This window comes from Octodon degus, unplaced genomic scaffold (assembly GCF_000260255.1).
Source record: "Octodon degus isolate 3935 unplaced genomic scaffold, OctDeg1.0 scaffold00043, whole genome shotgun sequence".
Taxonomy (NCBI): domain Eukaryota; kingdom Metazoa; phylum Chordata; class Mammalia; order Rodentia; family Octodontidae; genus Octodon; species Octodon degus.
Genome location: NW_004524619.1, coordinates 10,468,896 through 10,479,622, shown reverse-complemented (window position 1 = coordinate 10,479,622; position 10,727 = coordinate 10,468,896). Strand labels below are relative to the sequence as shown.

The 10,727-nt window shown below is 54.7% G+C and overlaps 2 protein-coding genes across 3 annotated transcripts in view; both read right to left on the bottom strand.

The window, feature by feature from the left end:
* Positions 1–2,057: 2,057 nt before the first annotated feature.
* Mustn1 (musculoskeletal, embryonic nuclear protein 1) lies at positions 2,058–5,881 on the bottom strand. The gene is made up of 4 exons (XM_023715682.1): positions 5,781–5,881; positions 3,901–4,123; positions 2,748–2,880; positions 2,058–2,547 (listed from the first exon to the last, which is right to left on the bottom strand). Exons 2-4 carry the CDS (start codon positions 3,907–3,909, stop codon positions 2,441–2,443), a joined length of 249 nt encoding a protein of 82 aa, XP_023571450.1. The 5' UTR covers positions 3,910–4,123; positions 5,781–5,881; the 3' UTR covers positions 2,058–2,440.
* Positions 5,882–8,455: 2,574 nt separating this feature from the next.
* The window catches only part of Stimate (STIM activating enhancer), a 59,606-nt gene continuing 57,334 nt past the window's right edge, over positions 8,456–10,727 (bottom strand). Inside the window, exons 8-9 of one of the 2 annotated variants that reach the window (XM_023715681.1) lie at positions 10,522–10,583; positions 9,095–9,177 (exon numbers count right to left, since the gene is read on the bottom strand). In XM_023715681.1, the coding sequence (XP_023571449.1) occupies positions 10,536–10,583 (48 nt within the window). In that variant the 3' untranslated portion in view covers positions 9,095–9,177; positions 10,522–10,535. Of the gene's footprint in view, positions 9,178–10,521; positions 10,584–10,727 lie in introns of both variants that reach the window. The other variant, XM_012514842.2, reaches the window with a different exon arrangement.

The window sequence follows — 10,727 nt, the reverse complement described above, 5'->3', positions numbered from 1 at the left end:
CCCCTGTGGGGGCAGGTTCTGGGAAATGGAGATCCGCAAGCCAAAACCTCAGGGACCACAGATAAGCAGGCCATGACCAATGTCCAGTGGACTTTGGTTGGGGCAAAGGAAAGGCAGAGTCAGGCTGGAATTAGGTATTGGAGCCCCTTTTGAAAGGTCTGGAAGTTTCCCAGGCACCACAAGCCTCATCCCCATACATCTTCTTTTGTGTGCCCCAGCCCTATGGAACAGGGCGGGAAGATGGTGGAAGCAGGGAGGCAGGGATAACTAGGGCTAGAGGGCTGTTCTACACAGCCTCCTGAGGGAGGGGGATCTTGGCCGCATTGTGGGACTGGGCAGTGGGCCCTGAAGGCATTGAGAGGCCCATGGAGGTGACTGAGGCAGCCCATGCAGAATGGTGAGGTGTGGAACAGGACCTATTCTTTTCTTCTGGGTCCAAGGCTGCTGTTTAGGCCCTATTAATCTAGCCAGGGTTCTAGGTTCAACTCCAGCAGGGCCCCAACCAGGCTTGCAACTTGACAATACACACCGGGTCACACAGATGCAGATCCTGTGGGCTAAGCGTGATGCTAGGAATGCTAGCAAGGCAGAGGCCATGTGGCAGGGCTGCTGCAGTGGTGGGCGTGCCCAGGTGGCCTGAGAGGGCAGGACTGCACTGTCGGGTTGGTCAAACGTAGCCACAGCAGGCCTGTTGGGATGCTGTCCAACAGCCTGCCTGGTGTTCTTGGTGGCTTTTTCTGTTTATCTTTAATAAAGTCAAAGTGCTGCTTTAATAACAAACGGCAATAAGCGAAACAAATATTAGCCTTCCGGATGCAGGTGACACTTGCTCCCTGGTGGCTCTGGGATGGCCAGCTCCTGAGTCTGTAGACACACATGGGTCAAGCGGAGTCATGGAAATGTGGCCAAGTATCAAGTCCAGGGTCAAGGAGGACGGCGGCTCAGTGACGCACCAGCCCCGAGGCGTCTACCTGCCCGGGTGTCCAACAGGGCCTTGGGGCAGTGTCCCCATCACCAGTCCTGCCTTCCTCAAAGCTGGCTTCCCAGACGCTGGAGTGAGTCCCTGGCTGCACTTACAGTTTTCCCCTTTCCTCGGCATGGCTGTGACTAGAAGCCTCGCCTCTGTGCACGCCCATGCTGCTCACGCATGTGGCTCTGGGGTACGAATGGGGCTCAAGGGGAAACATCTCTCTTTTGCATCTGGGGAAGAGCTTCTCCAAGGTTGCAGTGACCAGCCCCAGGCTTCGTCCCCATGAGGTCTGCTCCCTTGGGGCGCACAGCATGGGCTCAGCCTGGAGTCAGGCTATATAAGGAGGTCAGGCTAGCTGGGAATGTGGGAAAAGGCCTGAGCTGCCAGGCCCACTTGCCCAGGGGACAGGAGGGGCTTCCCATAGGCTTTGTCCTCCTGCCTGGCATTGCAAGCCCAAAGCCTGCCAGTCCAGCCCCAGAAGAAGCCTCCAGCAGCTTGCCAATGGCCTGGCCATCACAGCTGGATGGTTCCAAGTCTCCGGATTGGACAGTTCCGTGCATGTGGGTCAGGGGTCAGAAGAGGATCTGCTGAGCACCTGGCATCGCCTGGTGGCATGGAGGTGGTGGTGGTGGAAAGTGGTGGTGGGGTCAGTCTGCTGTTTGTAAAGGAAACAGTAGCTCAGGTCACTCACTGCCACTGGCCAGAGAGCAACCTTGACCCGGACTGTCTTTGAGGGGCAAACTGTCAAGAAGGCAGCGAGGGCTAGGGAGAAAGCTCAGTGGCACAGCGCCTGCCTGGCAAGAACAAGGTCCTGAGTTCAATTCCTGGTTTTAAAAAAAGTGGGAACAAAGTGCAGGGGGAGTGCGCTGTGAGGGCCAAGACCCCACAAAGTCATGGAGTCCTTGGGCATACCACAATGGCTCCTGGGGCAGGTGGGGAGGGTGCGCCCCAGGCCTCCTCTGACTTCATTCAGAGCAGTATCATTGTGGGCCTTCACAGGTTAGGCAGCAGCTCGGCTCTGCTGTTGCACACACGGGGAGAGCGAGGCTTAGGAAAGGAGAAGAGACTGGTCTGAAGCCACAGCGAGTCAGTATCAGGTCGCCATGTCCCAGGCCCTTTTTAATGTCTCAGTAGCCCCCAAAGCACCTGCATTATCCCCTGGGGCCTTCCCCAAAGCCCAGGAAGGTTACAGGCAAGTTTCTATGCTCCTCCGTGCTCCCCTGTCCTCCAGCTCCTCTGCAGATAGTGGCCACGACCCACCAACACCCTCCCAACACCGAGGTCAACTGGGCATCTTTTTTATTGGTGTTTGCAAGTGCTGGTACCAAAGGGCCAGGGCAGTGGAGGAGGGGCGGCAGTCCTGGAGTCAGCGGGGGTGGAAGGGCACATTGGGGCATTAAAAAAAAAAGTTCGTGGGAAAAGCTCCTGTGTCCGCAGGCTCAGGAAGGCAAGAGGAGTGGTGAGCTCTTCTCAACCAAAGACGCTCTTGGCTGGTCCGGCTTTGGGCTTCTCAAAGACGGTCTCAGTACCTGTGCGACTGCGGCTGAACACAGATGGGGCGGCCGAGCCAGCTTGCTCTGGGGGAAGGGAGCACAGGGTACCATCAGGGCCTGGCTGGCTTTTTCTGGAGGCGGCTCCTTGTGCTGGAAGCAGCCTCTCCTTCGACCACAAGCTCTGGACTCTCAGAAAAGGCCCCCTGACCCTCTCCCCCCACCAGTGGCGGACATCTGCGCCCCCAACCCCATCCTCAACTGCAGCTGACATGGAGGACACTTACCACAATCCCGCATGACCTGGTAAGTCTTAGATTTGATTTCCTGGTTCTTGTTCAGGTTCTCTCGGGCCCCCTTCAGGTCCTCCTCCTTCACAGGGGGCCGCTTCTTCTTGATGGGGGCTTCAGGAGCGCCATCCTTGAAATGCCCAGAATTCCATCTTATGACCCGAGGCCTCGAGCTGGAGACCGTTTCCCTACCTGCGTTTGGGCCAAGACCTTCTTCTTGCTTCCTGAACTCAAGCCGGCGGGGAGGCCCATCCTCTTCCAAGAAGGCTTCTCCATCCCTTGCCCTCCCCAGCAGGCAGGGGCCCCTGGGGCAGCATCCCTCAGGCTCACAGGGGTCTGCCTGCCCAGCCAAATTCAGGGCTGGGCACAATGGCAGAGGGGAAAAGGACCGTGTTGGAGGCTGCACAGCCCCAGGCAAGCTGGTGAGTTCTGAAACCTGCTCACTGGATGGCAAGCAGTTAACCTTCTCTCGGCAAAACACCAGTATTTTTACTTTTACTGTGTTTCTGGAAGGGAGAGGTAGACAGCCCGGATGCCATAAAGTTACAGTACAAACTTGGCACTTCCCCACAGAACAGGCAGTAGGGATAAGCCTCCCCTTGGCAGGCTGCTGTCTCCCAGGGCTGGGACATCCCGACTCTCAGTGTTTACCACACATGCACACACGCCAGGCACCTAGGAGTCTAAATCTGTACTCTGTCCTAAACCCTGGAGGCAGGTGTAGGGATTCCTCCCTTCAACCTGGGCTAGGCTTCTGGGGAACCCTCTCCAAGGCTCAGAGACACACTGCTGGGAGATAGCTGTAGGGGCAAGGGCTGTGGATCTACAGATGTGTGGGCATGTGCACGCACACCTACATACATGCACAATGCATGGCCGGAGGCTACAACCACAAACACCTACAATTCTCAGACACATACAGAAATCTATACAAGTGCCACACCCACCAGCCTGACCTCACCCACCACAGGATAACCACAGTCAAGCTTAACTGGGATTTATATAAGGGGAGACCCAGGCTGTCCCCGCTGGCTACAGTGCTGGCTGTTTATACTTGGTCCTAGGCTCAAGACGGCTGTCAGAGATGACAGTGCCCAGGCCTCCTCCCCAGGCCCTCTGGCTCCCACCCAGCTAGCGCTGGATCTCTTACCTGGGACATGGTGTGTGCTGGGCAAGCCGGCTCTCCAAGAGTGCCTTGGACAGCAGTAGCAGAGGGACGAGATCTGTGAGAAGTCCAGCTCTCTGGAGCTTATATAGCCTGCTCTTGGTCCTCTGGCGAGGTCACTCCCCTCCTCCAGCCGGCTCCCTGATGATTCAGGTCCACACAGCCACTGGCTTCAGAGTTTATTCTTGGAGATGAGAGGGGCAGCACCCTGGGGGAAGCAGACAGCTGGAGACCCTGTACCCTCGGGAACGGCTGCCCGGCACAGGTGGCGACTGGCTTGTGCGTAGGAATGTGCGTTCTGGAATGTACCGGCCTGCAGGGGCCCATCTCGGTGCGGGAGACTGCCTCTGAGGAAGAGAGGGTCCTGAGCGGGGTCAGAAGCTCCACGCTTGCTTTCTCTTCTGCCCCCTTCTCCAGATCCCAGTGGGAAGAGACTTTCCAGCCCCCAAAGGCAGCAGGCAGAAGTTTCCTGTCTATCCCTTAGAAGTATTTTCTCAAGGAAGGGGCTTGGCTAGTGCTGGTTCAGAGATGGAGAAAAATGAACCGGAGGGGAGTCCGTGGAGCAGCTGCATCAGGCTTTTGCTGATGTCTTCATCCTCTATCCAGCACTGGTACAAGTGTGCAGAGGGACCCAGCAAGGTAAAGGTAAGGGGGCGCAGGAAAGACAGGAAGGGAGAACAGGCTCGATGAGGAGGGCTCTAGGGACAGCCCGAGATGCGTCACTAGGGGGCTGGCCAACAAGTGCCCCAAGAGGGCTGGCACACAGTGACCCCACCCCCACTGAGCTATGGACAGGACAGGCCCACAGACCCTCCTGTAAGGTCACTCACTGAGTGCTTTGTGCTGGGAGCCCTCACATCTTCCTCTTTGCAGGGGGAGATCCCCAGGGGAACACGGCAGGACCCTAAGCCTGGGGTCCCTGCTTTTCCCTTTAGAGCAGCAGAATTTTGCTATCCAAGGTGACCCCAATCCTTTTGCCTCAGCCTCCCAAATGCTGGCATTACAGGTGTGCATCACCATGCCTGGCAGCTCCTTTCCAGTTTGTTATGGTGGTTATTTTTATCCTGGAAGGCTCCCGGCAGATGGAACCCAACCAGGCTCTGACATTTGGTTATCCCAAATGCCACTTTACTGCTGTCATGCCCCAACCTCCAGCCCAAGGCCCCTCTGGTCCCAGGATGCCGGTGTGAGGACTGCCAGGCTTGGTCTGAGAGGAATGCTGACAAGGGGGAATGCCTGGGACATCACACAGGGCCAGGAGCAGCGCATGTGCAGCAGGCCTTTGGAGCGCGCCTCTGCCAGGGTCAGAAGGGTCACCTGAGTGGTGCCTGAGGGTCTAGCACTACCCTGCAGCTGTTTCTGTTCAGCTCTGGGGCCTTAGGGGCCAACAACATGGGATATTCACTCTTCACAGGCTACCTTCCAACACAACTCACTCCTCAGGAGGGAGACTCCTTAGTTAGAAAGTGGGAAAGGCGTGCATGACCAGGTCTGGTTACTTTCTTTAGTAATTTCAGCTCCATTGCTTTCTCAGGCAATCAAACGTTCCTTCTCGCTCTGCTTCCTGGGGAAAATAACTGTTTTTTTAATGCCACTATACTGTTTCAACTCTAGCAAACCTACAACCAAGGCCAAAAAAAAAAGGCTTCATTAAAAAATAAAGTCTGTCAAACTTTACTGTAAACCATTTTACAATATATCATCTTCCCTTTCATTTCAAAAATGCTTTTCTATGACTCATAACAGCACCAGTTAAATACCTCCGCTGCACAGCAGCTGAAGTTGGCAGTTTTGGCTCATGTAAGTCTGACTTCTAATAAACTTCATGAAAAGAAAATCAAATGTAAAACAACCAGCCTACTCACCTGTGAGGATCTCAAGGTGCCCAGAGTAAGTCCCTCAGCGAAAGCAATACCCCTCGTAGCTTCCAGTGTCTTACAGTGTGAAACAGAGCTCTGTCTCTTAGCTGGCAGCACAGGAGCCTCGAAGAGTCGGCCCTATTCCTTAGAAGGCAGTTGCTTTGTCAGGCTGGCCGGAAGCTCCCAGGGCCACCTAACTTGGCTATAAAACAGCCAGCAAACTGCAATCTGGGCGGTCCCGGGACAGCCGTCTATGTGTCCCTGGGTTGAAGGGAAGTCACAGCTTACACCTGAGTCTTTATATTTTACCTGAAGAGGTTCGAGGTCCCACCACTCTGTGACTCCCTCCCAGGGAGGGCAGAGGGTAAAGTCTGAGGCAGAGGTCCATGAGCATGGGCCATGGACCTTCCAGAATGAGAAGCCACTCCCACCCGCGATCGCACCCCCACCCCCACTTGCCACTGTCAATGACCTGTTGACAGGAAAAGGAAATAACAACAACCATCTCTTCCGGTTAGATGACAATTCCTCCTCATTGGTTTATTAGTTAACAAGAAACTTGTTCATAACCTTGACTTGCAAGCTTCCATCATGAGTGACCTGGTCAAAATCCAGATTTGGACAAATGAGATTAACAGCACACAATATCCATCAGTATCCCATTGCTTCTCAAGCATGGTGAGGCCTGCTGTAGGCTGGTGGAGGGCTGCAGCTCATAAGGCACCTTGGAGCAGGTGATAAGGAAACACCCTGGGGAAGGCCAGCTCAGGAGGATGTCTTGACCGCAGCCCTGCCTCTACTTTTGAGGGACAGTGAATTACAGAAGAGGAGCCTGTGACTACTGGAAGCTCTCCTGCAGCGTGTGAATGTGCGTGTGCATGTGGGTGCAGGTACAAACACATCACCCAGGAAGAAGGTAAGGCCAAGACATGGAGCCACATTGGCCCAGCCTACATTGCAGGAGGCCCCTGTGATCAGATTCCTTATTAGACCTCCATCCCTGCTGAGCCAGCTCCACAGCTCCAGCCCTTCATAAAAACCAGGATTCAGGGAAGACCCAGCTCTCACTGCCTCGTCTGTCTTCTACCTACTGCTCAGCAGGCAGTGGGATGAACCCAGAGGTGAGTCATCTGAGGTCAATATTACCTGGAGTTTCCATTTTTCAGACGGGAGCTCCCACCTCCAGGAGCTCAAGACTATGTGGTTGTGGGCTCCAGAAGGTGACAAATAGCTCCACAGTTGTGCAACAACAGAGAACAGGAGGGGAGAAGGAAGGAGAAGAGTCAGTGATACCATTAGTGATGAACGGGCTCACCGAGTGTGCCAGTCCTGGTCTTCCCCAAAGGGACTCAGTATCGCCGTACTGGGAAGGGGTGGGGAGAAGCCACAGGTGTGGGATGGGAGGGCTAGCAAGTGAATATGAGCAGGAGCCATTCAGGGCCCTCTCACGTCTCCCTTCCTGCCAGCCTCTCCTCTTGTGGCCATGATGACTACGCTAGCAAAGTCAACTCCTAGTGCACGGCTACAGCTGCCGCCCTCAGTGGTGCCTGCATTCCTACAGGGCCTGGGCTGAGAGGCCTCCCCAAGGCGTGCATCCAGGACAGGCTGAACCACAAGCAGCAGCGGCAGTCCTACAGGCCTGGCTTAACAGCGTGGCTCACCCATTCCACACATATTCAGACCCAGGAGCCTAAGTAAAGCATATGGGTTTAAAAAGCAGGCCACACAGAGTGGCCTCCACTGCCTCTGCCTTCCCTCAGCAGTGAGGTCTCTTATTCCTACGTGTCCATAGCTGCCTGTTGGCCTGACAAGCCCCGGGCAGTTCCACCATGCTGCTTCAACAGTAGGGCCGCACTGGCTCAGCCCACTCCACCACATTCAGCAAACTCCCAGAGCCAGGGCTTGCGGCCATCCTGAGTAGGTACCACCATCCACACAGGGGACAGAGCCTAGCCGCACCTTAGGCTGCTATGGATTTAGACAGGGAGCCCTCTCATCTCTGCCCACCCTGCTAGCCCATTCACAGTTCTGGAGGGTGTAAAAAGCCTCAATTGGCCAGGTGGATGTTCTCCAGACTGCTGTGCGAAGGAGCAGATGATGGCAGGGGACAGGTACCAAGGCACGGTGGCCCGGTGCCACAGTAGAGGCAAGGAACTAACAGAGCAGCCTGGAGGTCTGAATGCGTCTGGACCCAAGATCTAACTTTCTGGTACTGGGAATTGAGCCCAGAGCCTGGACTTGCCGAGCAGGTGCTGCTGCACTGCTGAGCTACCGCCCAGCCCCCCAAGATCTAACTTTAAGGTCCCCTCTCAGCCAAAACTAATCAACGCAGGTAACCTATCTGCATTCCAGAAGCAGATGCCAAAAGGCTCCTCCTGCTTGGGTCTGACCTTTACACACATCGAGCTACGAGCTCCACATAAAGGTGCTCACCTCCCCGACTCTTTTTTTCTTTAAATTAAGCTCTGCCCCTGAATCTTTTTTTTTTTCTCCCCCTGAACCTTATCTTGACTCATTCATTGGACATTACCTAACAATGTTCCAAGCATAAACTCCTGGCTTTTTCTTCCCACCAGCTCATACCCCATGAAAGGCAAACAAATCCATTTCTTTGGGGATTAAAAAGCTTTTAAATACAATAGTATGAAAATATAACTTAAAAATATAAAAGTCAAACAGTATACGGAAGACTTAAAAAAATCTATGTTTTGCTTATTAGTCCCATAGGTATTTTGTAGGAATAAACACATACTCAAAAAACAGTAACACTGTCACAGCGCATAAAACCGGCTTTAGAAATCAAGAGTTACAAAAGCTATTTTGAGTAAGAAAGCATCTCAGTTCCAACTTGGTCAGTGAGTGGCTTTTAGCCCCAAGCATGTCATGTGTCCACACCGCCGGCAGCCCCAGTGAGGTCTGTGAGGACCTGTGTTTTCTACCACGTCACCCAGCCGGGCACAGGACAGGGGCTTTGGGGTCCCTCACAGCACTGTTCAGGACAACAACAAACAGACAAAGCTCTTGGCTTGCATATTTGGTCAGTGTTTGTAGTGCAACTGAGCAGGAGCCTCCAGCTGCCCACGGCCCACCTGGGCGCTGGGTCCTCTTCCCTCCGTTTAAGTCACAGTAGTCTGGGAGTGGGCGGAGAGTGGGCAGACAGCAGGAGGAGTGGAGGTAGAAGAGGAGGGGCACAGAGAGGACGGAAGGGCTGCTGCTGAGGGGTGAGCGTCTGCCGACACAGCAGCTGGCTGGGCCCCGCGCCTGTCACCCCCAGCACTGGAATGTGTCATACAGGCAGCCCAAAGCGGTGCTTCTTTTTCTTTCCAGGCTTGAGGGGAGTCAGCCTGCGGAGGTCCTCCTCCACGTCGGATTCCTCCATCTCGTCGTCAGCCGAGATCAGGATCTGAGGCAGAGGAGAAGGACTGAGAGAGACGCTGCCAGTCGCGTCTTCTGCCTTTGCCCTCCCTACACCCGGATCCTATGCAAGTCCCGCTTAGTGCCTCTTTACACAGAGAACAGACAGACTTCCCGCCTCTGCTTATTCTTCAACCCCCACTCCAGTGTGCTTGTGACCTCCAGCAAGACCCAAAGCCAGTGTTAACTAACTCGACAGGGACTTGCAGCGTGAGGCTCTCCTGGCCGAAAGCTGCTCAGTTTCACATATGGAATCCTGAGCCCTGAAATAGCATTACACACAGCAGAAGCGAACCAAAAACCCTTTTTCGAAAGAGAAACCATCTATGGGATGGATATACACAGGGGCTCTTTTGTCATTCTGAAGAACTATGTCACTGTTGAAGGCAAACAGGAATGTGTGCTCTTCTGAGACCCTTGAACGACTCACCAGCAGACGGGTCCTCCAGGGCAAACATGCCCATCCCCTGTGCACTGCCCTGGCACCTGCTGGCCTCAGACCTCTGAGCCCCAAGGAAAGACCGGCAGAGCCTATGCTAAGCCGGAGGCCCGGGCCCACCGCTGCAGGGCAACATGAACTCCTCCTGCTCCGGGGGCAGGGCAGTCACCACTTCTCCCCTGGACTGACCTCTGTGGCAGGGATGGCAAGGCTTTTAGAAACCAAGTGTCCCCAACCCACTTAAATATTATGAAGCACCAACACTGCCCCTGTATGCGCTGTGATCTGACACTCGGTGGTGGGAGCGACTTGGCTCATGTACCTGCTGCAGTGCCACAGGTGCGCTGCCCTGGTCTGGAGGGGTCTGGCCTCCAGCCTCGGTTGCCTAATTAAACTGTCGCTGGCTCCCTACTGCCTGTGCACACACACCTCAGTCACAGAGCACCTTCCCTGGCTGCTCAGACTTGTCTTGTACCTCCTTTTTTGCATTCCATCTATACTCTGGAATAAACGCTGCTCTGGCCACGGTGAATTTCACATTACCCAGGCCCCAGCACACGTGACTGAAGGCTCACGAGCTGTGGTTTCTGTCTGTGATGCTGTTGGTCACTCAGCAAATGTTCACTATGCTCTGATGGTGTAACAAGCCCTGTGCTGGATTCTGGGAACCCACATCTACACAGGACATGGGCTGAGGCTCTGTCCTATCTTATTTTTCAAAAATCCTTGCAGATGGCCCTGGGACCTCCCAGGGTGCCGCCTGTGCCCCAATCTCAGGATGCACTGCTCCGTGACGAGCTCTCTCTGCATCTACCTTCACCTGCTCACGAGTCTGCAGGCCGGAGCTACACACGCAGAGTCAGCGCTGCGGGCCACCAGCACACAAATCCCTGCCTCTATGCTGCAGCTCACGACCACCATTCTTCCCTGCAGTCCATGCCTTTGAACCTGGGAATCTAGGGAAGAAGGGGAGACGAGGCCACCCCTTGAGGTCTGCCTGCTCCTTTACAAGTTTCTAGGTGGCCCGAGCCAACAACTTCCCTTACTCGTTAGTTGTGGGCAGGAATCTAACACCTAAAGCTTAACGGTCAACTGCAAGG

Bases quoted from the DNA above. Each gene is read 5' to 3' on its own strand.
- Mustn1 (XM_023715682.1), bottom strand. The intron at 2,548-2,747 runs GTAAGTGTCCTC...CCCTTCCCCCAG, and splicing joins CCAGGTCATGCGGGATTGTG to AGCAAGCTGGCTCGGCCGCC.